Genomic DNA, 27,724 nt, shown 5'->3' with positions numbered 1-27,724 from the left:
CAGTCGATTCTGTCTCGACGTGTCCACTAAGACCACTGAAGACAGACCAGGGATGTTTGTTCAGAAGGTGATTCATGTTTAATGAAGTCAGCTACTCGTGAAGCCAAACAGAAGACAGTGCATCGTTAAAGAAAACTTGCATTACAGGTAAATTGCATCGCGTTCGAGGAGTGCCAAAAGAGCCCTCTGTACTTAACAAGGCAGAAGCTGTCAATTGAATCAACACAACCCAATACTTTCTTTTCCACACACGCACAGCACTCACACTCCACCGATCTATTTATACGCCTCGATTTCCAAGTTGACTCAACTTAGCGGCGACCTCCACTGCTCTTTCTGGGATTCTGACATGCGCAGTCGGTGCCTGCGATGCATCCACAGAGACTGGGGCACAGCGGGTTTTGGATTGCAATGGAACCGCTGGAGTTTCAGTCCAATTAAACTCGTATTCCCGACAAAATGGCTGCGGCCGAAGAGGCAACACCGACCGCTGTGGGTGCGTAGGGGTCCCGCGATGGTCTCCGGTAGGCTGCTGAGACGCAACGCATCCAGGGGCAGCGTTAATGCGGTGTTTTGAGTTAGGTGCGGGGGGGAACTTCGATCTCGGACAGGAAAGGAAAAAATAAAAGAGCAGCGCTGCTCCCTTACAAAGAGGCAGGGATGGAAGACTTTGGATCCGCGTTGGAGAAGAACGCGGCGGAGCTGACAGTCATGGACGTGTACGACATCGCCGCCGTGGTGGGGCAGGAGTTCGAGAGGATCATAGACCAGTACGGGTGCGAGGCGCTGGCCCGGCTGATGCCCAAAGTGGTGCGGGTTCTGGAGATCCTGGAAGTCCTGGTCAGCAGGAACAGCATCAGCCCCGAGACCGAGGAGCTGCGCCTGGAGCTGGACCGGCTCCGGCTGGAGCGGATGGACCGGCTGGAAAAGGAAAAAAAACACCAGAAGGTGCGGTATCCCTCTGGCGTCTGTCCGAGCCGGACGCTAAACGGACAAGCCCTGTCACGCTGGTAGCTGGCCGTGTACTGTGAGTGTGGAAACAGGGCGTTTTAGGCACTAGGCTTTCGCCTGAGCAGCGAAGGAAAGGACAAAACTGCGCTAACGCTTTGATCGCATTTTGTTCACCTCTCTCAATTGCTCGAAGATTCAAAACATGTTCTTTGTGTGTGATAGGCGGCCAGCCTGCTCGAAAAACATAATTTTCTTATCAGAATGGCTAGTGAAGAATGCAGCTTGTGAGACTGGCTGTGATTGCGTGACTAAGTGGAACGGACTCGTTACAGAAACGGAAAATATATTTGGCACACTTTTTCTATTCTTGGTATTTCCTGATTTCCTATGCGCTGTCTCTATTTTAGAGATATGACATCCATATTTTATAACTGCCTTAGAAAGAAGAGCGGTTTATCCCGAGTATAAAAGTTGCACGCATTCAATTGTGTTGTGCACGTTGCACGCTAATGTAATGTAGCAGGTTTTGAAAATGCTACTTGTTGCGCGCTCCTGTAATCCACAAGCTTCTCTCTATTTCTAAAACTGTTTAATTGTTATACTGGATACCCAGGAAGGAAAATAAAGACTGGGTTGTTAAATTTGTAATCCAGCCTGATGTTTAAGAATTCGAAGAGGCGCGTTTGCAGACGACAGGATGAAGAGCTCAGACTGCTGCGCCTCTCGGTCTTATTATCAGTTTTGTCATGGTCTGTAATATACTGTGCTTACACCTAAACTGACAAAGCCGCCCTGCTTTCTGTAAGGACTGCGGCGCTCAACATTGTGTAAAACAGTGTGGAGAAGACATCTGGGGAAAAAGAAGCAATAAGTCAAGGGTAGCCACAGTAGTCCTGAACAGTTACAGTCCACCTCAACTGGTACATTTCTTCACTTAGGTAGTTAAGAGATAATCTAAAACGAAAAAATGAATACCCTATAACTGCCAAAGACCACAGCTGGGCATTCCTGACTGAACCAAATTAGTTTAGTACATAGACCAGTGTGTGTCTGTGTTCCAAGTGTTCAGAAATTCGTGCGTTAAGGTTGACCTATAGGGACCTATCGATTGAGGCTCCCCAGGAGAAGGGTTGCCCACCCCTGTATTAAACTGAGGAGCTGCTTTAAGTGTCAATGTGGTCCCATGTATGTAATGCTTTTTTCATATTTTCATATGGTTTGTGGGGGGAAAAACAAATTCTCAAACCTGATGGTCAGAAAGTGGACAGGAGAAAGCAAATTGGAGACAAACAAGCATTTCATCCCCAGAGGCATTCAGTGGTTCTGTCCAGGACTTTTTTGCACTGGGGAAAAAAGCTTTGCAATTTACTTTCCCAATCAAAAAAGAAAAAAATGAATATAAATGTTAAAAAAATAATAAGACAAGACTACTGAAACAACCGTGAAGATGTTCATGACTCATCAGGGTGTTGGGTCTGTCTGCAGTGTCAGTCTCACCTGTATTTGTTGGGGTGTTTGGTCTGTATCTGCAGTATGAATATCACTCTTGTTTATCTTGTGTCTGCGGTGTGAGTATCACTCTTGTTTGTCGGGGTGTTTGGTCTGTGTCTGCAGTGTCAGTCTCACCCATGTTTGTTGGTGTTTTTGTCCTGTGTCTGTGGAGCCAGTCTCACTCTTGTTTGTCGGGGTGTTTGTCTTGTGTCTGTGGTGTCAGCCTCACCCATGTTTGTGGGAGTGTTTGTCCTGTCGTCAGCCTGTGTTGCAAGTGTGGGTTCTTCCCTGTGCTGACCTGTGCCCTCTGTACCAAGGAGCTGGAGCTGGTGGAGGACGTGTGGCGAGGAGAAGCTCAGGACCTGCTGTCCCAGATTGCTCAGCTGCAGGAGGAGAACAAGAACCTGCTCACTAACCTCTCCTTCAAGGACACCGGCATGACTGAAGAGGACCTGCAGAAACAAGAAGGTGACGGTTAAGAGCCCGACCAATAAAAAACAAAAAACAGCACAGCAACACAGAAAACAAGAAAAGTAAAAAACAAAGAAAGGAGCCTGCACAGCTGATTTGTTTAGCATCATCACTGTTCCACAAGCTTCAAGTCATGTCTTGAAGGGTCATGAGGAATTAGCATGCATACAAGTGCATATACTGTATACACCTACATTAATTTCCAAACGAATTAGTGGCCTCTAAATCATCACTGAGTAATCATCAGCAGTAAGTTGTAAGTATTCGGCTCAGATACATTAGTAATGTTGCTCAATCAGTCATCAGTGCTTTAAAATAAGGCCACGAGTCTTTCTGGCATTTGTCGTTTAATACTCTTAATTCCAGTCTAGGGTGTGGGATGAGAATTAATTTAACAAGTTATTAATCTAATACACTAACCTTATAAGCCTTATTAATCAGCCTAATTTCACACCCACTTATTTAATTAAGCACTTCCCAGAAGCCCTGTTGTGAAATTCGGGGCTGCAGTGTGGTTGTGGTATCATTTTCAGTCCTGTTCATCAGTTATCTTTGTAATACATTCATTTCTTCCTATTTTTATCAATAATGTGTGGCTGAACTAAAGCCAGGAGAGGCCGTGGCGCGCAGAGAGGTGCTGGCGGTGTTTTCTCTTGCTGTTCTGTGAGCTGCTGGGGGTGAAAAGGCGCTCGGCGGCCTCAAACCAGCTGCATGGATTCCTGGACGAGCCGAGCAGAGCTGTGCGAGGCACTCTTGTCCGGCGCCCACACACACAGTGGGGCCTTTCAGCGCATAATAATGAACCTCAGCCAGCAGCCGGCATTGTGCGATGTGTGGGTACCGATCAAGGTTCAGGCAACAGTAACGGTGGGACGTTTCAAATCCCTCTGCACAGCACTCGGATGTTGTGGGAGAATTCAGCAGAGTGTAGACGTTCTGAAAGGGTCGTGAATGAGACAAGGCCATTGCTTATTGATCTGAAAATCTTGTTTGGCTGCGTCTGGTGAGATCGGCAGGGAATCGGCTTCACAGAGGGGACTTGTGATTTATCTTGAATCTGATCATTTTCGTTCAATGCAGTGCGATGAATAGTCAAGTTACAGATGGCAGATTTTTTACAGACCTTTTGTTCACGTGAATTTTTTCATTCTTTGATCCTGTGACATTTGTTCTCAAAGGGAAACAATGATCATGCAAATATGTTTAACAGCATTTAGGTGTACAGCATAATAGAGACAAATATTAGGTGCAGTTTATTAACACGCTTACTCGTTTTTTCAGGTAGATTTTATTTTTGATTATGATCATGTATGGAGGAAGTGTAGTGTAGAGGTTATGCCTCTGGGCTCAACTGATGGTTGTGGGTTCGAGCCCCTGCTGCAGACACTGCTGTTGTACCTTGAGTGAGGTACTGCACCCGGCTGTGTGAGAGGGGGACCAGCATTGCTTGGGCTTTATTTCTGCAAATGAATTAATAATAAAAGGGTGCAAAACGGTGAGCTTGGAAAAAAAAAAGGCATTTGTGTTCTCACACAATGTTTACCTTCTAGGTGAATGTGTGGAGGCAATAAAAAGTCTAACAGCAGATAAGGATATACAGTTAAGATTTCATTTACAACATTAAGTGCAATTTTCTTCACCGCACTACTAAACCGATATTGGTTTTCTGGAATTGGTCCAGAGAAGAACAACTTGATGCATTCCAGGAAACTCCTACTCTGTCAGGTTAGAAGAACTGAGCCTTGTTAGCCTTGAATGGAGAAGACTATAAGGAATCTGGATTCGGGTATTCAAAATCGTCACTGGCATCGACCAAGACAGCTCATCTGGGTTCTTCAGAGCCAGCAGGGAAACATGACCCAGAGGGCACAGACAGGAAGGAAGCAGCAGGGAAATGGATTTAATGATGAGACCCAGAGGCACTTTTTACACAGGATTGTGGGAGTTTGGAGGAATGACTTCCTGGCTTCTAGCAGTGGGCTTCTCTCCTTTGTAAACGTTCTCATGCTCTTTGTTTGTAAGAGGTCTGTCCTGACCTTTGGTTCTGTTCCTAAGCCACACCCCACACACACAGGAGGACTCACAGCCAGCCTGTCTTGTCAGCTGGTCTCCGAGTTCAGTATCTAGCACAAGGGGCTTGCTGTATTGTAGTACTAGTTCTTTAATATCTCTTCAGCATAGTAATAAGTGTACTACTAATAAATGTACTGGTTTAGCCTAACTTGGAGATAATGATGAAATAATTCTGCTTGGTGTAATAATCACACCACTGTAATCATTCTTGTGCCAACCTCTTGTTTTAGTGTCAGTTCAGATTTCTGAAGTAATTATCAACACCCTCACTAGAAAACGTTTTGAGAGACATCAAGCATTTAGTTTGCTTTTCAGAATGCTTGTGTTTCAGGCCAGCTGCAGAACTGGTAGGCCGAAGACTGATGCCAGTTTTTGGATCAGGTGTGTTGATGTTGCCATGCAGTCACCAGCAGAGTGTAGGTGTAGGTGAGTGTAGGTGTGAGTCGTGTCACATGACGCCACACGGGATGAGGTGAGAGGGCAAGAGAAAGACAGTACACACGCAAACACACAAGTCCTTGTGCCAGTCTCAGCCTGACCGGCTGCAGTAAAGGGACAGGATGCTATTTTAGAGCAGTCCGGGCACTCGGATGGAAATGCATCCAGTCAAGTGTCTGACATACCAGTTAAGGCTATATTTATTCCGCAGGACACACAACACACCCTGGTGGAAACTCTCAAAGAGGAATTTCCATATCTGCAATCTATATCTCCCATGTCTACATATAGACCCCTGGATCTGTGCTTGCTGTAAACATGATGTGAAATAGTTTTACAAATTTAAATCATGTATTACATACATAATTGAATATTTCATTTTCTATTTTGAACTGCATTTCCAACAGGATATAGTTATGTTACACTACAGTGTAGGTCCAAGAAAGTTTGAAACCTTTAGCAATAATTTAAATAATAAGTGTTCTCAGATCTAATGGGTAGATATAGCCTAAAGAGGCTTAGCACCTCTGATTATGAACATACCAGAAAGTAGAATTAAACCAGAGTTCACTTTTTACTCACCTTGACAGATAGCTTCTGATACAGGTCGGTTTTAATTACAAGTAATACTGTTGTTGCAGCTGGACTTTTGAATAAATTGTTATCTAGTGACTGTCATCTCCCTGTATCTCCACTCTCCTGGCCAAGCTGAGACATGCTGTAAATTGCCATTTTACCATTGCCATAGAGCAATGCAGTAGATTGTCATTTTAAAAATATGACACACAAATATGAAAGTGCAGTACATTTCAGCGTTTGTTGAAAATGTAGTTTACAGACTGAGTGACAGGCTCTCTAAAGAGAGTCTCTGTAGTTACCCTGGATTGTGTATCCAACCCACCTTCCTGGGACCGGGACTGAGGGGGTGCTGGCCTTGTTATTCAGTTGGGTTGCTCTTTTGGTGGCTGTGTGAGCTGAATGACAGCTTGGTTCTGGACCGTCTCAGGCCTCCCTGACGACTCGTGCGTTCCTCTGGGCAGGCATGTCGGAGAGGGAGAGGCAGGTGATGAAGAAGCTGAAGGAAGTGGTGGACAAGCAGAGGGATGAGATCCGCGCAAAGGACCGGGAACTCACGCTGAAGAACGAGGACATCGAGGCAGTAAGAGCTCACTCCCTGCTTGTTGTCCTTGGCTGCACCCACCATTAATCCACATTTTCCAAACTTCATTTCCTTATTTTTTTTAATGGAAATTCTGGTTTTAAAGAAGAAAAAGTGTTAAAAAAAAAACAAAGTGAACCCCAGTCAAAGATGAAAAAAAAAGTTTGATCTGTTTTAGTTTTATGCTGTTTGAGGCCCAAGGATAATGCAAGCCATTGTATCACAGTGTCCGGGAAAGATTGAAATAAATCTGAAAATGTTTAAATCTGAAATAACTACAAACTCTTATGTCTTCACATGCAGTAGGTCTTTAAGACTTTAGAGAGTCTTCAGAGAGCAAAACCAGCTGGTTCTTTAAAATAATCAGCCACTTTAGCAAAGCTGGTGCAATACACAAGTAAAAGTAACTTGTCCAAAATACAATAACTATCCATTCCTAAAATATGCATTAGACACATTCAGTCCAATTGACCTTTTCATGATAACCGTGTATTAGATCATGAGTAGTAAACAGCCTTTGGGCCTCCATGGGAGGTGAAAGTGCTTTTTTACAATGTGACTGCATGCTGAGTTACTGTATATTGCACTCTTTGAGCTGGCAGCTCCAGCAGGTCAGCTGGTTCCGACCTTGACTGCCTGACCTTTCACAAGGTCGGGCAGTGAAAGATGGCGACTGGTAATTCCCCTGATGCCCAACACCAGCTCAAACAGCCAACCCATTGTCATTCAATTCATTTTTATAGAGCGCTTTCCACAACAAGGTTGTGAGGAGAGAAACCAAAAACTCCTTAGTAAAGAGGAAAAAAAATCACTAGGGGTCCAAGGTCCAACCTTGGGCAACCCCTTTGGGCATGCTAACATTATACAAATAAAAAGAAATCAAAATGAAATCCATGCCATCCTGACATGCTCGCAACCAGGGTCGGGCCCGTGCAGCTGAACCCCTGGATCTCCTCTGTGTGTGTGTGTGTGTGGCTCCGCAGCTACAGCAGCAGCAGAACCGGCTGATGAAGATCAACCACGACCTGCGGCACAGGATCACGGTGGTGGAGGCGCAGGGCAAGGCGCTGATCGAGCAGAAGGTGGAGCTGGAAGCCTTCGCCCAGACCCGTGAGCAGGAGCTGGGCAGCCTGAGGCTGGAGCTCAGCAAGCTGAGGGAGAAGGGGCAGGGAGACCCGAGCCAGGGCAGCGAGGAGCCCAAGGTGAGCCCAGCGCGGCGCACCACGCCGGCAGCCGGCTCTGCCGTCTTCTGTGAGAGGACTCCAAACCGGGCACTGCCAGGCATTGTGACACAAACGGGCCTCACGAGCCCTTGATCTCCCAAAAGAAGCGGGATTTCAGTTCATCTCATTTTCAAGGTGCCTCAGTTACTTGTCTGGATTCAGTACGCCATATGGAGCGTCAATAAAACCCCCATTCTTGTGTATTTGGGGTGCCCTCGGCCCTTCTGTTGTGAAGGGTGTAGATTGAGAGCACAGCGTGTGTAGAGGACCCAGGTCATCTCACAGTGTGTCTGGCTGGTAGGAGCCCCAGAGAAATAGGTGGCTGGTAGGCATTGCAGATAACTTGCCTTGAGCCAGAAAGTGAAGCGTTACGTGAGGGCAGATTCACGCCCGGACTAAACATCAGCCAAATCGCAACAATATTGATCTGTCACACAGGAAACAAGCTGTCCAGTAAGAACATGAAAGAGTCTGCAATTTGAGAGGAGGCTGTGTGGCCCACATGACTCATTTGGTGGTTAGTAGCTAAGTAAACTAAGAACCTGCTCCAGCCTTTCCTCAACAACATGGCTGGGTAGCTTGTTTCAGGCTCCCACAATCCCTTTGTATTCTCAGAAATGTTGCACTACAGGAAATACAGAATAAAAGAAAAACATGTTGAGAGAGGGAGTGCTCTGGCCTAAACTAGGAAAGTCATTAAGAGCTTAGGGGGAAAGAGAAATCACAGTGAGAACCTAGACAAAGTAAGATGAGACCTGGAAACAGTGTATTCTAAAAAGTAATAAGTATCGATCTTTTTGTTGAATAGAAACAAATGCATGTTTTATTATGTTACATTTAAAATGGAAATCCTGAAATTGAAATGTATACATGATCAGGGTGGATTATTTAGGAATGTGTGTAAAATGTTCTATAGTGAGTGACAGAGAGAGACATGGGGAGGTTGTGTGAAATTCACAGCCTGATGATTCATGATCTCATTTTAACTGGAACAGAGCCAAAAGAGTTTGAGTCACTCTGGAAAATAGGGCGGCGTGATTAAATGTGCTTACTGAGCTTGTGATGGATCTCCTGTGAACAGTGCTTGCTTCACATTGCGGTCGCATTATGCAGAGAGGGACAGGCAATATCCTGAAGGAGAAATAAAGAAGAATAGACAAAGTTTATGTACATATCCTGCTAGTATTTACATTAAGTAAGCATTTGTGGAACACATCTAACCCCTCATAAACATTTTCTATGATACGTAGCCAAAAGGCTGTAGTGAAATTATGCTTAAAAGCAGGTGTGGTAAATTCTGATGCAAATTATGGGAGGTCAAAGCAAAGTATAAGCCCAGCAAAACCACAGGGCTTAAAATAATGGAAATGTACAGGTGTTGTTCTTGGCTATAGTGGTCAAACTAGATATTAAATGCTTAATTTTTGTCTTGAAATTGTTCCTTGTTTCTCATGAATCAGTATTAAAATATACTGCTCTGTAGTTGGTATAATTCAGGCACTAGCATGCTCACCAGCACAGAAGAGTGATGTCAGAAAGGATAGTGAGGGGCACTGTGAAAAATTGAAATCTATGCCCATTCCTAGTTCAACAATTTGCTGATCAAAGCTTATTGAATTGGAATATCCTGAAAACATGTTATCAGGCCACCTGTATAGGAAATGACCATAATTCAGATCTCAGAACCCAATTACTGCACTATGCAGACTGCTCTGTCCGAGGGGAGATTCCAGATCGAACGCTTTGAGCCCGTTCAGCGCCTCTCCCTGTTCCCCCGGATTGTGGAAGTGGAAAATGAAGAAGAGAGTGAAAATGACGAAGAGCAGGAAGAGGAAGAGGCAGTGTTATGGGTAACTGCACTGTCTGGTTTCCAGGGGTGGTGTGCTTTGATCCTAACCTCATTGTGCTCAGAGTGGCTGTTCCTATAAATCCTGCAGAATCAAGTGCAGTGAGCCCTGCAGAGACGTTTCCTGCAGCCCCTCCAGCAGTGCTGGAGCGTGTGGGAGTGTGTAGTCACGTCACACACGTGGCCTGTGTGTGTGCTGTGATCGTGAATGTGCATGCCTCTCAAGCTCCAATGTGCTGGCCTGCTGCTTGTTTTTAAAGAGTGTTTTTTTCCCCCAAACATTCTGACAAAACATCATCCTTTTAGTCAAGCTGGTGGCAATGAAGTAAGTAACAATTATAGGGTAAAAATTATTATCTGGGAAGGGAAAACCAGATAGAACACGCATAAAGGTTCATTTATTGCTAACTAAATTGTTCATGCGTTATTTGGGTCGCACATAATTGCTGGGTCTGCTGTGAAGTTGTTGAAGTATTGGACTGCCTTTTTTTTCCCCCCAAGTGTGTCGTGCCACTTATTGAACAATGCCGAAATTACCTAAAAACCATTGAGTAAAAAAAGTTTAAAAAAAAGACTTTTAGATTTGTAGTGCTGGAAAGGAGCGTTTGAGAACTCTCCCTAGCATGTGTGTGTTGCAGGAAGCACTGATGTGTTGCTGGATCCCATGCAGTAGACACTGGAATCAGTTTCATCATCCGGGGGACAGCAGTCCTGTAGTGTTAGGCACTAATGTGATGGTGTCGTACCCAATGTTGATATCAAGACAACCACAGGTCTATAGTAATCCCAGTCAAATTTTTCTAGACCCCTCCTGCTCATTTCCCTAGGTTCTGATGTTTTGCACTTTGTGGATCAGCTTGGCCAGAGATGCCTTATGGACACATAACATCAAGAATGTATTAAGGCAAACTGCTGCTGTTGCCTCAGAAAGCCCAGAAGCTCTGCAATGCTAGAAGACCATAGGAAGTGAATTAGCATGCTAGACGTACAGGCATGTACTATACCAACCCCTTTTCATAAAGGGTTCTTTCATTCTTTAAGTTAGATATGACCATAATTTCTCACTGACTCCAAGTAACATCTTGCACAACTGAATGCTTCCCAAACTCAATAGTGCACAGAATCAAAATCCATTAAATCATGGCAAAGCTACATTTGAAAAACTGCACAGAAAATATTTTACACTGCAGTATATCTGAAGAGAACTTGAATTACTCATTACTAATTATATTGTGCAACAAGGTGGTCGGTCTAGAACTAAACGCTTCATTTACAAGTAGTGATAAGCATGTGATTTTGCTAGAGAAGTGTTGGTTTTTGGCCCGTGGACATTTTAGATTGGAAGTTTTGTAGAAGGTGAGACCAAGAGATGCTCAACAACATCTCTCCACGTCCTTTCAAAAGGAGCCGGTGTACGAGGAGGACCTGTCCACAGACAAGGCCGGGCTGGACCTGCAAGACCCAAACCGCCCACGATTCACCCTGCAGGAGCTGCGTGATGTGCTGCACGAGAGGAACGAGCTCAAAGCAAAAGTCTTCATGTTGCAAGAAGAGCTGGCCTATTATAAAAGGTAGCTGAACATCAGGGAGCTTTTATTATTAAAGGGTTAGTTCAGTTACTCAAACTTATTTATAACAAACTCAGGCTCTCAAAGTGAACATGCTGAGATTATAGCAACAACGGAATAAAAAGGTTGAAAAGAAAAACGAGTTCCACTCTTCTGTCAAGGTTACTGACAGATAGTATTATTTTCCTCAGTGCTGGCTCAAACGCTAACTTTATTCCTTTATACTCAACCGGCTCGTGTCTGGCATCCTCTGCAGTGTTCTCTCTTTCTCCTCCACAGTGAGGAAAATGGGGAAGAGACCAGCTCTTCCGCTCCCTGGCCTGCCCCCCCCCAGCCGCCCCGCCCCGCCACCCAGCCAGAGTCTGGAATCAAGCGCCTGTGAGTACCCCCGGGCTCAGGCCCCGGCTCTGCTGAACTGCGTCTCCCACATCTTCTGAGCACTTCTCCCGGCTCTGTCTGCGTGACGGGCGCTGCCTGCAGTCTTAAAGATTCCCCATTCGTGAACCTTAGACGTTCTAATATAGGATTCCTTGTTGTGTTTGCGCAAAATGTCAAATGGAACTAAGGCTTTCACTACACATTTTTTCCTTGCTCTACTAATAAACTCTTCACCTTTTAGTAAGTAATGAAGACATTAACTGCTTCACGAAGCATGATACAGTAGTAATATTTTCTCATTTCTCATTTGCCACTAGGGGGTTATTCGCTAAAATGAGCACTATCAACATACAGTAATAGACTTTGACTTGTTGGCCATTAGAATAACTTAATTGTGGCACTTTGGAATTAAGTATAGTTTTACCTTGCACCAGTAATAGGCTATGAACTCCAGATGGAGTGTGTGAGATGCGTGTCTTAGAACAGAGGACCACAGAATTACTAGCAAATCAATCGTAATCCAGAGCTGAAACTCCCATTCTTTGCGCCTCTAACCTCTCTGCTTGTGTCCCTAATCGCTGTCCAAATGTATCATGCTGTGCGCAGAACACCTCGGCAGTGATTTTTCAGCCTTGATAAACATGCACCGTGTTTCCGGTCAAGCTTCTCCACGTGCCCTGAGTTTTCAGGTCTTGGGTGAGCTGAGCCTGTCACAGGGAAGGGGGGTGCTGGGGGGGCGGGGCGGGATCATGTGCGAGAGTCTAACCTATTTGTGATACAATTATATGTCCTCCCTTCTTCTCTCTCCCCCTAGTGCTGAATGCCAGGTTAAACACAGTAATTTGCTAATTTTTACTTCATGGTCTGTCTGCCTTCTCTACATTGTGATGTTGCTGCAGGTAAAATGAAGGAATGGTTGTCACACGCTTGCCAGCCCTGTGCCAGTCTCCCACTTTGTGCAGTTATAAACACGTGCATGATTTGACTTTTCCCATGTAGCATGTCCTGAACCAGCAGCCCCCTGGCAATCTGGCAGACAGAGCAGACAGGAGATCATTTTCCCTGAGCACCCTGAGGTGGAGTCTGTAGGCCTCTCCTGTGGCCCTGTTGCACTTGTAGGTTAGACCTGTGGATGAACTGAGTTTGTGCTCTAGCACTAGAGGATGTGTAGAGTCCCCTGACTGTAACACTTTAGCATTGACACTACAGCTGTGGGTAGTGCAGAAGAATGTCACTTATTTTTTAAGACATCTAAACTAATAACAAATGAGTTATATGCAGTCTGCAGGATCCTTGCCTCTTTTTTTAACCTTTTAGCGAATCTTCGAAGTGTACGTGTTATTTTTTGCAGCAATGGTTCTACAATCTGAAAAAAGGTGTTTGTCAGGAAAGTACAGTCTTGTCAAATGCTGTACATCTGAGATTAAATCTAATAGCTCAGGCCCCCAGTTCTTTAAATCTGGGCTAACAAAAGATCTGGTAGCCCAAATTAATAGACAGTTGCAGAATACTGCTGGCTGAGTTGCTAACATTTGGCTGCAAAAATAACATAACAGATTTTTCCACAGATTTGAGTCAAACACTACTCTGCAACGTAATGCTTGGATGCTTGGCACCAGCTCCAAGGTTTCTTCATGTACTCTTGGATGAAGCATGCTTAATTTATGAGTTTTGGCTAAAATACATCACAGAAGATAAGGCAGACACATTGCATATTTGAGTTAAATTTGAGAAATAGTCCCTGAGCATGATTACCAATCTATGCCAATTATCCAATGTTCAGTCGAAAAAAAAAAGTCCAATGTGATACATTTCAGATATGATAATGGCTTGTGCTCAAGGCTGTATGATGGATTTTGTGAATTGCCTTGTTTCTGTAGTTTGTTTTAATGATAAAATCTTTTTCCCTCATAGCATACATTCCTGTATGTACTCTATTATAATTCTAACATACATCTGTATGCACACTATTTTAAATCAGTGTCTTTTTCTATATTGAGTTTTTCAGTGTGCTAAATGTTTGACAATAAATTTCCCAAGGTATGTTTCTGCATTAATAATAACTGAAACTATAATAAGCTTGTTAAACCTGTATATAACTCCCCAAATTCAATAAACAACCAAAACTAGCTCATATGCATTAATATAATAATACAGTGCTCTTAGACAGCACTGTTTGAAAATTCTGTTCTAAAAAAATACTTTTAAAGATGAGCATTTGATCTGAAAACCCCAGAGTATTGTGGTTTAGCTTGCTTTTTAAAATAGTATTTTAAGTTTGTCAAAACAGGAGAGGAGAAGCACCTGTGTGTTGCTTTACATCAGGCTGTCATGGAATATGTCAGCTAGTTGTCATTATGAGTGGAAAATGTGATTATAAAATAAACACTTTAGAAGCCTTAATTATAAGACAAAAATGCTTACATTGTTAATTACGAGTTATGCTGAATATGAATATGGTATTAATGTCACGACTACAATATGCAGTATAATATTGTATTGACCAGAGAGATGATGATTAAATCAGATGTTTAGTTAAGACATTGTCCATAAGCAACATGTCAGTGTGTCCCTCTGATGGTCTACTCCAAACTGATGCTCCTGTACCTCTTGCAGTTTGTATTGAACTCCCCTGCCTGTGCTTGCTTGGGCTGCAAAAGGTTTTTTTGTGATGCACAGACATTGTGGGTGCGAGTTTCCAACCATACAGAAAACCAGCCGCCTGCAGTGCATGAGGATCTGTGCGGGAGCAGAGAGGGTGGTGTTTTTACACAGAGGTGTGCTAAGGGCCCGTACAGGTTCATGGGTGGGATGCCAGTTTCAGGGGTCCCTTCATCTTTGTCATTGCTTGACCTATAATATTCACGTCATATGACTCTTGACCACATCATGAATACTTCAGCATGAACTGCGCCTCCGCTAGCTTACCAGGGCTGTCTGATATCTCTGCCCCAAGCGTAACCTGCCCCTGCTGTAGCTCTCACTGGCTGTGCTGTGCAGGAGTGCCCTTGTGTCTGTTCGCCTCACTGTGTGTCAGCTGCTCATCTCTTCGTGTCTGTGCTTTTCCAACCAGGATCTTTACAGCCATAATGCCGATGGTGGCAGCTGGATTGATTCCAGATGATCCCACATTACAGCCAATCAGAAGACTTGTGTCCCTTGTACGATCATTCGGTTGTTGTTTTGTGTCTTTGTTGTTGTTTTTTTACACGTTTCTTCCTCTTTTTCCTGCACGGCCTGTTGCTCTCCCTCTCCCCGCATGTACTGACGTGCACGCTGTTCACTCAGGGCACTGCCGCCTATTCTGATTGGCTGATTGTGGGGTCTGTTCAGTTTTACGCAGGTCGCACCGTTTGGATCAGCCAGTCAGAATCCCCCCCCCCCCCATCCAGTTACTCCTCCCATTTCTTTCACATTCATTTTATAATCCACACTTTCCACCTGTGTTTCTCCATATAGTTGCTAAACCCTAATGCGACTAACATAGGACTAAATCATATCGGTGCCTGTTTGAAAAGAAATAAAATCTCTTCATATTTAAAGAGAAATTAATGCATCTTTGGGACTGTCGTTTCAGTTTTTTTTTGAGAATTAATTCTAACTGTGGCGCCTTGTTTTGACTTAATCCTTTAAAGGCCACATAAAATGCTGAAGTACATATATTGTCTTTTTAAAACCTTAACTTCTTAAGCATATCAAACTGCTGGGATGGACTGGTGCATGAACAGATCCTGACTGGACTGGATGGGTGTTTCACAGAGATGTTATGGAGGGGGCTGGTTGCAATGTGCAGCTGGGAAATTGCATTAGTCTGTCCTTTCTTGTCTGTATACCTCCCACCCCCCCACTCCCTCCTGCAACGTTTTTGATTAACTAATTGCAAGTGAATAATCCAAGATCAATAACAAATTTAAATGATGTGGTAGCCTAACACACCCGTAGATTAGAGATGTTCTACTCTAATCCAGTTTTAAATGAAGTGATAAGCATACTAATACTGCACAGCTATATTTCAAGAAAGATGTTTGAACATCTTTTGCTGTTCTGATAATAATTCAGCACGTCCAACTAATGATGACGTTGAAGCTGTGAATACTTTTTTTTAATTCTTCCTTGGCTATGGTTTTATCTGTAGTTCTTTTTCTAGCTTAAGTAACATTATATAGATGATACCTAAATCTTTTATAGTTGACCAAATTCGATTATGCATTTACTCATATGCAAAATGTTTTGATATATATTCGTTGTTTATAACTTTTTTTTTCTGCTTGCCTCACCCTTCGTTGCAGGTTTAGCTTCTTCTCCAAGGACAAGAAACGCAACTCCCAGAAAAACGTGCGCTTCGAAGACACCTTCGGCAGCTGGGCCAACAAAGATGACGTGTACACGGAGCAGGCGCAGGAGGCCCTGCAGCACCTTTAAACCCGCAACGCGTGACGGAAACTCGGACCCGGACAGCGAGCCCCGCCGCCTCTCTCGTGCATTGCGGGTTTAGACAGGCGCGACCACACACACACACACAAAAGAAGAGCGCACGTTAACCGAGAGGAACTGCATTTCAAAAAGCGAAGCCACCAAAAAGCCGTCCCGCTAGGGGGCGCAAAAGACTCCGCATTGCACAACAGCATTAACAGCTTATTGGTAAGCTTCATAGCCTTTTTTTTTTTTAATTGCTGCAGCACATGTGGACATAGTAGTGTTTTTACCATTTACCAGTATAGTTAAATCTATGCCAAAACGTGTTTGCATTAAAAAAAAATGCACAAGTAGCTAACATCCTCATGGTGCGTGCCAACGGTCCGATGGATGGCGGGCAAGTTGAACTTGCTATTAAGGAGTAACACTGGAACATGAGCTGAAACTGCACAGTAGACGTGTTTTTTTGGGACGCCACTGGATCCGAATGACTGGCGACTTCCCACAGCGGTCTTCAAACGATAGCAAAGAAATGTCTTCTCATTGGAGGCTCGGTGGATACCTTCCACACGAAGAGCGCAAGCAGATTCCACCCGGAGTTTCCTCTGGGAGGCAGGGCCTGGCCAGGGCAGGCAGGGGAGCCCTGGAAGAACTGCACGGTGGGATTGAGAAAGAAGCGGGACGTCGAGACGGGAGCAGACGAGGCCGGAGTGAGAGCCGCGGGCTCGTGGGAGGAGACGGGGACAGGAGAGGAAGGGACAGAGGGAGAGAGAGAGAGAGAGACGCGCGAAGTGGGAGTTCGGGATGACAGAACGCGAGGAAGAGGAGGCAGGTGGAGCAGAGAAAAGGAGGAACTGCGTGCAGATGTGATCAGCTTCAGAAAAAAATAGGAGCAGTGTTTAAAAATGGACACTGAAACAACGTAGTCGGTATCTCCAAAAGATCAGACTCTATCACGTGCCGCTAAGAAACAGCAAGTTGTTATTGGTGGCCCTGCTGTGGTTGGATTCAGCTTTTTACGTTTTTGATGTGTCGGGTATGGGGTACTTGCCTATACTGCAATAGGCAGCTTAGTGAATGATGCATTAGGTATATTTAAATACCTAAATACAGCCTGACGATTAAACTTCCCAGACGATTCCTAAAAGGTTTATCAATGAGGGCCAGGAAGATGTCCCTCAACACCAGGGCCAACAGCCTTTCTTCCAGGACAGAAGCCTTCCTGTGGGCTAGCGTATGCTACACTGGCTGCTTAGCACATGGTGGAGGACACTCACTGTCCCACGTCAGTATCCCTGAGAATTATTTAGCAGACGTTTAAAGCTGTGAATAAAGCTCTTGGAATCTGTTTGACTGTAAACCAATCGAGTGGTTGACTTGCCTGCATTAAAAAATATTCAGTGTTCTTGTCTTCACCAACAATATTGAAAATCCTCAAGGGGGGTTAAGGGGGACCCACCCCAGAGTATCCCTGAAAAGCTTTCTGACTACAAACAGGCAAAAAAATTCTGAAGTAGTTTTCAACAAATACATGTGCTAAGAAAACATATTCCGGATATTGTGCCTTTATAAAACCCTACAAAAGAATGAAAAAAGGAGGAAAGATTGCACAGCACAAAAACTTGATTTTTCACAACTATGTTGTCAAACGAAAGTTACAAATTTTTGAATACCATAATGAGTCGAAACACTGCTGCTAAATACCAGGACTTGTTGTCTACTTTGTCTTGACCATTAAGAGTTTGGGGTTTTTTGTAAGCAGATTTCTTACAGGGAAAATTAGACTCAACATGTTGGGGGTGGGGGGAAGCTACATCATTGTTTGGCTCTTGCGTAAGATTTTTGACATGAGGATGATTTAAGCTGAAAATCCTCCTTACACATCAGTGGAATTATTCAAATATCATATTTTATCTTTTTTTAATTTAATTGACAAAACTGTGTAATGGACTGCATTCAAAGACGTCCAGCTTTCACGGACAGCAGGTCCAAGCTCGTTTTTCAAGGACAGACCAGGTGCCCAACACAGCACAAACGCCAGAAGTCTTGATTGTGTGCAGAAAGGCCCAGTCTTTCCAAATGAAATTGCCAACATAAATCAGATCTGGGGCAATGCAAGCAGTAAAATGGATCTTTAAGTCAACAGGGACCTCCAGAAAGGGACTGAATTATTTTTTTTAAGAATAACATAAAATATCCATTAAAAAGAAGGGAATTCATTCTATATTTTTGATTTGTGTGCTCTGGCTTCATATTTAAATGTTTTGTGATGCTGTAACCCACTTGTATATGATATCCTGTTAAGCTTATGCTGAAGCAAATGGTTGACATTGAATTGTTAAGTTTCTTTTTTGCCATTGTGGATGCTTCAATTTTTCATCTACAGAAGGCCTTTCCTATTTTGATAAGTGCAGTATTTTAGTGGTGGAATGTGCCATGGAAGTGTTTTTGTTGTTTTTTTAAAGCAATACAGTGTTGACTCCAGACATACCTGCTTAATAAAGGATTTACACTCTTCTTGGGTGGTAGAATATTTTCACACACCTCAGAGTAAGCTCTGGGTTAAAAGGTGATATACAGAAAATTGTGCAGAAATGCCTCACTCTTTAAGTGTTGCAAAATTGAGGTTTGAAATAGAATTTATTAGATTAACAGGTGTCAAATGAAAACGCATGAATTTTTTTTAAAAAGCTAAAACACAAAAGTCATCACAATCCATCAGAATTTCATTCAATAAATTTCCCGAAGAAATATAAAATGATTGTGTTCTTGTCATAGTCTCTGGAAAAGCATAGCCCCTTACTCTGCTTGGGGGTAATGTGCCACCTCTATATTAAAGGAAATGGACACTGTTCACAGGTAAAGTGGGGGATCTGTTTTTTTATTTTCTTGGACAAAACCAAGTCTCAGGGTACATCTTGGAATCAAGAACCTCAGCAGAAGGTTCTTAATTGTTTATGAACCTTTTCAATGTGAAAGTGTTGAAAGAAATGACAGAACACTGCCACATTACAAGGAGCAGACTGGGCAGAAAGAGCACATCAGCAAGAAAAACCATCTGTATCTGGAGATGTGCAAACTCATATTCGCAACACATGCACAGAATGAGTACATATGAACGAAAATGAACGATTCCACCACAGTTCAGAGCTTGAGGCTTCCAGTTTTTTTCAAAGGTCAAAGCTCTGCGATTTGTGATGGAGAATCAAATAACTAGTTTCCAAAAGATTTTTGACTCGTATAGCCTTAATCTGAAGGAGAGGTAACATCTCTCTGCAATATCTCCCATTTCGGATGCCGTTCACCTTCTGTCTTTGTGCCTGTCCTTGTCCCTTTGTCTGCCATCATCTTTTTCCCTTTTCGATTTCCTTTCCTTGCTCCGCTCTCTCTCGCGCTTGCTGCTCTTCCTTTCCTTCTCGCACTCCCTTCCTCTGTCGCTACGTTCTCTTGTCCTCTCACGCTCCTCCTTTCGGTCTCTGTCCCTTCCCCGGTCTCTGTCCCGGTCTCTCTCTGGAGGAGTCCTGTCCCTCTCTCTGTCCCTGCGCCACTCCTCCCTCTCGCCTGCCTTCTCCCACCTCCTGTCGCGGGGCCTGTCCTGGGGCAGGGTCCTTTCGTTCAGCATCTGGGGCACGTTGATGGGCTTTCGGAACGGCCTGTCCCGCCCGCCGAACCTCAGCTGGCCCGATTCCTTCTTGCCCCCCAGCCCCCCGCCCAGTCGCCGCGGTACCCAGCCCTTCAGCGTCCTCTCCTGCTCGTAGTCCACAAACAGCTCGTGCTGGTCCACCACCATCTTGTTGGCGTCTCTGTGGGCCTTCACCAGCGAGCGCTCCTCCTTGTACTCGATGAAGGCGTAGCCTTTGGAGAGGCCGGTCACGATGTCCCGCACCAGGCGCAGTCGGCGAATGTCGCCGTACTTGGAGAAGACCTCCCGCAGCCTCTCCTCTGTGGTCTGGTGGTGGAGCCGGGAGACAAACAGCGTGAGGTGGGGGTCTCCAACAACACCCTTGTTGGGGACGTAGCGGGCCACCATGGCCCTCCATACCGCCCGATCGTGGGGCTCCACGTCTGTGCCATCTATGCTCCCCGCTTTCAGGGGGTCATACACCGTCGCCACGGGGGTCCAGTCGTTCATCCTCTGACGCAAGCAGACAACAAAGCGCACAAATGAATGAGCCGGGTTCAGTTTAAGGAGGCGGGGGTTAGTACGAAGGAAAACACAGCCTTCACTAGCCGGTTAGCAAACTTTATTTTGAGAAAAGGACAAGGAAGAATAACGGCAGGTTCTCTCGTCAACTGTCCACCCCACCACACTCCCCCCGGGTCAGAGACCAACGTAAGCTGCTCTCATGCTAAACAAACTACCACAGTAAAAGTGAACCCGACTAAGAACATAAAATATAAAAAACTGCTTAGGAAATATGTTAACCCAAATTAAATACGCGTCACACTGATCACACGGACAATCTTTCCAAACTCGCAGCTGGGAGCCAGTTTAAAAACGCATGGGTGGCATAAGCAGTTTAGGTTATGCTACAACCCTTTATAGTCTGTCCAGCTACTATGTTTTCCTTATGGTAGTAAATAACCCCGCTTAAAAAACAACATAGCATTAAAAACCTCTGTATGTAGAGGGCTACAAGCAGTGTTATACTCACGCCAGTAAACCGTATCTGAAATGGGTGAAACAGAACCTAAAACACACCGTTTAAAGGCCCCCAAACTAGGAAACTTCAGGGTGTGGAAGGAGGACTCTAGGAAAATTCAAATATGCCTTTGTCCGAAAGATACATTGTGACCGCATAAACGATTAGTGCGCATTACAAATGAGAAATTAAAGTAAACTTTATGTGGACCTCAGCAGCAACGAGCGGAAATAATAAAAATGGACTACAGCACAGAACACTACAATTCATTGAACGACTTTCTTGAAAGCCGACTTTGAAAAACATTCAGCGTTTTGCAACTCGCTCATAATCGACTGTAACGCCAGTGTTGCTGAACATCAATATTGCATATTTATTTACAGCTTAACCTTAAATTCAAAATATCAAGAAAGCTCAATTAAAACGACAGTATGGGAAATCAAGATTTTTTAAGACTTACAATTACGTCCTTTTCCAAACAGTTCTAAAAAGCTCCGCAGGGTTTTAGACAGCACGCATCATCTCACTAAATTGTACCTTTGTGCATCTTCAAAAACACTCCGTGTTGAAACCGTTCCCGATCAGAATCCTTTCCGTTTACTGAGAATAAAGGACTGTTTTTTTCAACACATCTATATTAACACAAACCTTAACCAAAGACTCTTACACAGTTTTCAGAGATTTTCTCTGTAATATAAGAACCTGGCTGTAATAATTAAACACAAATAATGAATAGAAACTGTTTTAAGGGTGTAGCCACTTAATTACTGAGCCCATGATTTATCCTATTATTGCAATGCCTTTGTGCACTTTAATGTACTCTTCCAGTGAATGGATTACGATGAATGGTTTACTGCATACCTGTTTACATTGTGTATCCTTTAAAGATATTTTTGTACAGTGTATTGTTTGTTTTGAAATGAAAAAGGTAACATTGCATTCGCATTCGTATAAAATCAAGAATTTATTTTTTGGAGTTTACAGCTTGCATCACAGTAAATCGGTTAATTCATCTCGATTAAAAAAAAAGGTTAAATATAGATTGTCTTCACAGCAATGGGGTATTTTTATTTTGTTCACAATCTTTATTACGTGATAAAAAGTATCGCTGTAACCAAATTCACACACAGTAGCGGAACAAAAATGATCTGGAAACTCCGTCATACGCTTATAAAGTATCACATGCTGCGTTTCACCTGACTTGCTCGCTTGGCTTCACCTGTCACTAGGAGAAGCGTTGCCTCCTGAGATATATACAGACATCGCCGAAAGGGGTTTCACTTTCTGCGAGTACAATTGGCCCAAGGCCGCGTCAGTCAAGGAGGGACTGTGGCAAGTTGCCCAAAGTTTCCAAAAGAAGGAAGTTCAAAGAGGTTGTGCGATGACCAGGGACCCTCTCGCACTGCGAGCAAACAACAGCGAAAACTAACCATCAGACGGATCTGAGCTGACTTCAAAGCGTGAAGGAGACGTTTCAGCTTTTACAGAGACACTTTGTTGAACATAAAAACACACCACCGCGGGCGGCAGCTCCTGCAGCAGTAGCTATGGAGGGGCTGGACACGACCCCTGCTCTGGCTTTCGAGAAAGACGCGTTTGATCTGACGGTGGAGGACGTGTACGACATCTCCTATGTGATCGGGAGAGACCTGCTCAAAATCAACAGCGCCGGCGAAGAGGTGTCCGAGCTGCAGTTCAAAATTGTCCGGGTCCTGGAGATGTTTGAAGCCCTGGTGAACAGGCACAACCTGACGCTGGAGGAGCTGAAAATGGAGCGGGACAATCTGAAGAGCGAGCTGGACCGGCGTCTGAGTGAGGGGTCGGAACAGGGGACGGTGAGCTCTTCGTCTGCAGTGTGCACAGGAGACATTTCTTCTTCCTTGTATTACACTAGCTCGACAACTGGTCGATCCAATGCGCAACTGAAGAGCACTAAGAAACCTGATGCTATTCCTTGTTGACCCAGAATGAAGAACTTTCCCCTTTTATTTGAACTTTTTTTCAAAACGTCCCGTGAGATGAATCCGAGAAATGTTGCGGACAGTAGTTGACTTTTGAGTGTTTTTTTTTAATTTTCTATGTACCAGTTTTTACAATTACACGAGATAATACCTCGAGAAGTACATATTCTGACGTATACCTTTCATATAAAGGTATATAGTAAAAAAAACTATAATGAATTCTGACATTTACGTTTTTTAAAAATAATAAGTACTGCTTTCTAGTGAAGCACGAGTCGAAAAGTGATTTATTCTGTTCTGATTTGTTTTATGTGGGTCGCACTTGTGACCCGTTATTAAATGAATGGGAAACAGAATGACAGCTAACTCCTTCGACTGTGAGAGCAGCTCTTAATGTTCTACGGGAATTTAGAATTTCACACATGTGGACGTGTTCAATTTCTGGACATTGAATTCTGCGTTTAGCTGTTTCTCTCAATAACAAAAACACATTTTATAAATATATACTATTTGTAAAACGTTGCTTATAACCAGACTGCTCAAGCAGAACAGCTCAATTCTTTCACAACACTCATATTAATATTGACAGAGCGTGACTGGTCATATGTGGACATGGGATATAGAAAATAATCTAATTACAGTTTACTTTCAACAGAAGGTTTTGTTCGGGGGAGGAGAATAAATTCGGTGCCTCGTAATGCTTATCCACTGGAAATACTTTAGATTTCACCATTTTGTGCTAATTAACACGCGGCTTTTCTGGATGGGTCTCATCCGGAGAAATGATTCGTATTTTACAGATGACGATCGGTTCGAACAAGATGGTAGTGGACCTCAAGGATCCGAACCGGCCCCGGTTCACTTTGCAGGAGCTGAAGGACGTGTTGCAGGAACGGAACCAGCTCAAAGCCCAGCTCCTGGTGGCCCAAGAGCAGCTGCAGCTCTATAAGAGGTGTAGTCAGATGCGCTGTGTCTCTCCGCGTCCTTCTTGGAAAGGGTTTATTTGAACTAAGAAAACAGGGGATGACGCCGAATGGGGATAATAACGTGGTGTGGTCATGTCTGCAGTGGGATTTTGCCTCAGAGCGAGCCAGCCGCAGTTGAAGCGGATCTCCAGCCTGTACCCCCAGCGCCCTGCACCACGCCTAAAGAAGAGAAAACCACCATCCGGAAACTGTAAGTGTTCCCTTCTTTTTCTTTTGAAGAGCGTCGGTTTTTGTTTTTGTAGATGGTCATCCATATAAATGACCCTGTTTCAGTCTCGTCTATTTCCCCCGCAAGGTGGCAGGCTTTGGAAGAACGGGTTCTGAAAAGAGCCTCGATAAAAGGTGGACATCCTCCTGCATTGTAACGGCAGGACTGCGAGATAGGGGTTTCTCTTGAAGTAAAACTCCTGCCACCGTTTTATTCAGCGAAATGCATTTTTGGCGCACTCACTGCCTCAGATAATTGAATAGTGATGCATGACTTCCTCGTGAGTGGGCTTTGGTGGTGGATGTGTTTTCTGCGTGTGCCTGTGCAGCTTGTGGCTTCCAGGTACCTGGTGCTTCTGTCTCCGGGCTCGTCGTGTTGCCTTTGAGTTCTGGCCGCGCTTCTGTTTTCAACTAACGAGTGTTTGCGCCCTTTTGGAGTTTGACCTCGATGGGAAGTGCACCAGTGACCCCCAATGCTGAGCAAGAGGTCCTTTCCGAGTCGCCCAGCTCTTCCCTCAGCCCGTACGAGTCCGGGCTGAGGGGTCGGCTCTTGCTTTACCCTTTGTGCGCCCAGCCAGCCCGCCCCTGCTTGCTGTCTCCCCGGTTCGTGGGTGTGGTCACGTTATGGGGTTGATGCTCTGGTTGGCTGCTTTCCTTCTGCACGCAACCGACTCTGGGGACGGACTCTCGCCCCTGACTGGATCGGCGTCGCCCGTCCCGCCCACTGGAGCTCTGCCTCACTGGTGTGGTTGAGTTTTCGAGGAGCTGACCGTGTCTTTTCCTTTCCCTCCCCGCCCTGCTGGTGGGACCTGCGGGCCCTGGCTATGGGCAAGCTAACACTCCCGGCTGTCGCCGTACCTGGTCTTTCGAACCTTAATCCCTTGCGCTGGCTCCGTTTTCAGTGCTTAGGCTTCACTGAAGGAGGAGGACAGGCTCTCTCTGGGCTTCTCGGGCGGCAGAGCATTTCCTGTAGCTGCTCCAACCTGGGTTCTTTCTGCCCACTATCTGCCGATTTCGTGCTTCCAGAAGACTGTCTGCAGATTGCCAGGAGACCAGTGTCCATGCTTAAAGAGGCGGTATTCCTCTGTCCTTTAGGATACTCTAGTAGCTGGGATCAGCAGCTCCTCCCACTGGGCAATACAGTGTCACTTTAGCCCAGTGCTCCAACAGCAGACAACTATGTGCTCTGGCTCCAGGTCATAGGCTTTCCAGGCAGCACCCCAACAAAATGGATTGTCCCTGAGGGACACGCCCTGTCGAAATTTCCTATTGAACTTTTAGAGTCCGCTTACCTTGCGTTCCTGTTCCCATGGGCTGCAGTTCTTCTGGCTGTAGCTTAGGCTGGCCGCCTGCTTCTGTTTCTTTTGCTCTCGGTCTGCCATCAGCTGTCTTCCGGCCCAGCCTGGCCCTCGACTTTGTAGTTTCGCTGGCTTCCCCTCTGAATCGCCAGCTTCAGCTGAGGTCTCGCTCCCTTCTCCCTCTGGGCGTGAGGCGCACTGCTGCCTGCACCTGTGAGTGTGGCTTTTTCTCTGAACGTCTGCTTCTGCCGCCCAGTGTTTTTGTAGACTGTGGACCAGTTCATTCAGTTCTCTGAGGGGACAGACAGCATAAGTACTGCCTTGCCCAACAGATTGTGGGTGCAGTTCATCTGGTCCACCAGGGCTGTGTCTCTGGAAGACCTTTGATAAGTGGCAATGTGGGATCGTTGTTTGCCTGCAGCTGCGATTTGAAAATCAGTGGTGCAGCACAGCCCTCAGATAACCAGGGTTCTGCGGTCTGTGACCCTGTTGGATTTGTGACTTGATCACAACCCTGGCAATCTGAGATGAAAGCAAGTTGCTTTCCTGCCTGGGTAGCCCGTGGGTGGTTGTTGTTCATCAAGTCATGGCAGGCTGCCCTGTCAGCTGACCACAGCGAGTACGAGGGTGGAGCTCGGTGGCTGTGTGAGAGCTACTGAGCTGTCCTGGCACATGTACTCACGAAGAGGGGGGGCAGTGATTAGGAGCTTCCCAAGAGGTCATCACTGTGTTTCACAGAACGAGGTTAATGAGAAAAAACCCAGCGTAGATGAGCTGGGACACAGTCATGCTTAAAACACAGACCAGCTGTGTGGGTTTGAACTATTGTGCACAGTGCAGCTTTGCTCTGCTTTTTTTTTTTTTGCCATTTGGTGCTGAGGATATACAAACATACTCCCAAGTGTGCGGCTGTTTCTTTTTTTTTTGGTATGTCCCCAAAATAGTGATGCAACATAATTATTGCATATCGTTTGATTCTTTCAACGAAAAAAAAAAATCTAATATCTTAGAATATTACGGAAGCGCATCGCTGCCACCAAGGGAAATAAAATCGCCCCCTTATCTCGTAATTACGAGATAGCAATGATTACTTCAGTGTTTGTACTGTAACACCTGTTACGTTGTGCACTGAACGTAACAGCATCTAGAAGCTGCCGTGAGCTTGGCTGGCACTTTCGGTTTCATGATCGTGACAGTGTCCAGCGCTGCAGAATTTGTACGGATTTACTTTCGACTGAGGTTTAGTCATAATCAAATCTAGCCATTTTTAGCAAATATGGACAGAATCATTATAAGCACGAGGAGCAGTTTTGTGGGATTTAGACATCAAAGTAGTGATGCTTTCGTTATGAGCAGTTATGCGCGCAATCAGGTCCTTTGCTTAAAACGGTAAATCCGCACGTAGCGACATATGTATTATACAACAATTAATTGTGCTATCCCGTGATCACATAAAGTATGCCAGAATTACTATCTTTTAATTACGAGATAAGGGCGATGATTTTTTCCCCCTTTGCTGGCAGCAATGCGTCTCCGTGGAAAATAATTAACTCTAACCACAAAAACGGAAAAAAGGTATTGTACTCTTTCTGAATGTTATCTGTTGATTTCTTTTCCTCCCCAGGTTTTCGTTTACTAGGAAGTGATGAAAAGAACACGACAGAATTCAAATAACTAATGTTCACCAGCTTTTTATACTAAAAGGATTTGAACAGTATTTTAAACCTTCTGAAAATATGGAAACAGTTATTCCACTGTGCATTAGAACGGATCACAATGACCGTCTTATACACCGGAAAAAAATACTGTACACTGTGAGTACTTTGAAACAATTCTGTTACCTGCCATCTCTGCTGTAGCTCAAGTTAAACACTAAAACCACCTTGTCCAAGGCAGAATAATGAGACAGTGTTGCAGTCTTTTTAGCATGTCTGTTAATACAGTATATCCCTTGTCATTCTGGGAGAAGATGTTCAAGTTGGAAATTGTAATATGATACATAAATGCCAGTCCAAAAGTGAAAGTAGGGATGAAGAAGAAACAAGCAGAATTCCAGATTTAGCTGAAAAGTAAAAAGAAGGAAAAACACTTCAGCTGCAGTTGTGTTCAGATGTGAAATTTTTAGGATCTCCAACTATGTGAAATCACTGGCTGAAAATCAAAAGGCAAAGGCAAAAGTACAGATCTGTCCTATTTACACTGTATTGACTGTTTTCATTGGGTGCTACAAAAAATGATTTCAAGGCAAATCAGTGAGGAAAATATGCACCAGAGATATTACTAACTCTTGGCTATCTGTGTGTTGAGTGTAAAATGATTGGAACTGTGCTGATAAAGTTGTTGACAACAGCTTTTCACATTTATTTATCCCCTGGTGAAAAATGTTAAAAGACCCATTGGACATTCTGCACTGTTAAATGAAACATCTTAACCAAAGAATTAAAGCAAGCAGGATTGTGGGGATCATTGTCTATAATAATAGGGAAAGAAACTCCAATGGTAGAAACGTGCCTTGTTACCCTTCACTTGACAGGGTTGTATTTTGTCAACATGGGTCAGGGGCTGTGAATAAACCATCATCAAAAATGTTACTACGGGCAAGTTGTTTGTGAACT

The 27,724-nt window shown here is 44.4% G+C and overlaps 3 protein-coding genes across 9 annotated transcripts; 2 read left to right on the top strand and 1 right to left on the bottom strand.

Annotated features, from left to right (window-relative positions):
- The first annotated feature begins 85 nt into the window (after positions 1-85).
- rilpl1 (Rab interacting lysosomal protein-like 1) lies at positions 86-18,531 on the top strand. Of its 4 annotated transcripts, XM_015366149.2 has the most exons (9): positions 86-948; positions 2,760-2,910; positions 6,465-6,583; positions 7,567-7,785; positions 9,513-9,656; positions 11,057-11,223; positions 11,500-11,598; positions 14,672-14,759; positions 15,888-15,979. In XM_015366149.2, the coding sequence occupies exons 1-9, from the start codon at positions 661-663 to the stop codon at positions 15,891-15,893; spliced, it is 1,281 nt and encodes a 426-aa protein (XP_015221635.2). In that variant the 5' UTR covers positions 86-660; the 3' UTR covers positions 15,894-15,979. The 4 variants fall into 4 exon arrangements, with proteins under 4 accessions (XP_015221635.2, XP_015221633.2, XP_069038379.1 ...); XM_015366147.2 differs by lacking the exon at positions 14,672-14,759 and having other exon boundaries at positions 87-948; positions 15,888-18,531; XM_069182278.1 differs by lacking the exon at positions 9,513-9,656 and having other exon boundaries at positions 88-948.
- Positions 8,832-25,650, bottom strand: snrnp35 (small nuclear ribonucleoprotein 35 (U11/U12)). Of its 4 annotated transcripts, none has more exons than XR_001480684.2 (2): positions 25,104-25,193; positions 8,832-8,937 (listed from the first exon to the last, which is right to left on the bottom strand). XR_001480684.2 is itself a non-coding variant. In XM_006640234.3 (2 exons), exons 1-2 carry the CDS (start codon positions 25,191-25,193, stop codon positions 19,316-19,318), a joined length of 924 nt encoding a protein of 307 aa, XP_006640297.3. In that variant the 5' UTR covers positions 25,194-25,650; the 3' UTR covers positions 18,880-19,315. The 4 variants fall into 4 exon arrangements, 2 of the variants coding, with proteins under 2 accessions (XP_006640297.3, XP_015221638.1); XR_001480685.2 differs by lacking the exon at positions 25,104-25,193 and adding an exon at positions 21,118-21,240; XM_006640234.3 differs by lacking the exon at positions 8,832-8,937 and adding an exon at positions 18,880-20,149 and having other exon boundaries at positions 25,104-25,650.
- Positions 21,885-27,700, top strand: rilpl2 (Rab interacting lysosomal protein-like 2). Its single transcript, XM_015366155.2, has 4 exons — positions 21,885-22,492; positions 23,419-23,570; positions 23,687-23,794; positions 26,734-27,700. Exons 1-4 carry the CDS (start codon positions 22,205-22,207, stop codon positions 26,753-26,755), a joined length of 570 nt encoding a protein of 189 aa, XP_015221641.1. The 5' UTR covers positions 21,885-22,204; the 3' UTR covers positions 26,756-27,700.
- The last annotated feature ends 24 nt before the right edge of the window (positions 27,701-27,724 follow it).

The sequence above is a fragment of the Lepisosteus oculatus genome, chromosome 22 (genome assembly GCF_040954835.1).
Source record: "Lepisosteus oculatus isolate fLepOcu1 chromosome 22, fLepOcu1.hap2, whole genome shotgun sequence".
Classification (NCBI taxonomy): domain Eukaryota; kingdom Metazoa; phylum Chordata; class Actinopteri; order Semionotiformes; family Lepisosteidae; genus Lepisosteus; species Lepisosteus oculatus.
This window is presented reverse-complemented; position numbering and strand designations above follow the sequence as displayed.

What these genes read in the sequence shown, in the direction of transcription:
- snrnp35 (XM_006640234.3), bottom strand. Translation starts at nt 25,193, where the DNA reads ATGGCAGACCGAGAGCAAAAGAAACAGAAGCAGGCGGCCAGCCTAAGC. An exon ending in CATGGGAACAGGAACGCAAG is followed by an intron (nt 20,150 to 25,103) that starts GTAAGCGGACTC and finishes TGCTTGCGTCAG; the next exon opens with AGGATGAACGACTGGACCCC.
- rilpl2 (XM_015366155.2), top strand. Translation starts at nt 22,205, where the DNA reads ATGGAGGGGCTGGACACGACCCCTGCTCTGGCTTTCGAGAAAGACGCG. An exon ending in AGGGGTCGGAACAGGGGACG is followed by an intron (nt 22,493 to 23,418) that starts GTGAGCTCTTCG and finishes CGTATTTTACAG; the next exon opens with ATGACGATCGGTTCGAACAA. An exon ending in CAGCTGCAGCTCTATAAGAG is followed by an intron (nt 23,571 to 23,686) that starts GTGTAGTCAGAT and finishes TCATGTCTGCAG; the next exon opens with TGGGATTTTGCCTCAGAGCG.
- rilpl1 (XM_015366147.2), top strand. Translation starts at nt 661, where the DNA reads ATGGAAGACTTTGGATCCGCGTTGGAGAAGAACGCGGCGGAGCTGACA. An exon ending in AGGAAAAAAAACACCAGAAG is followed by an intron (nt 949 to 2,759) that starts GTGCGGTATCCC and finishes CTCTGTACCAAG; the next exon opens with GAGCTGGAGCTGGTGGAGGA. An exon ending in GAGCTGGCCTATTATAAAAG is followed by an intron (nt 11,224 to 11,499) that starts GTAGCTGAACAT and finishes TCTCCTCCACAG; the next exon opens with TGAGGAAAATGGGGAAGAGA.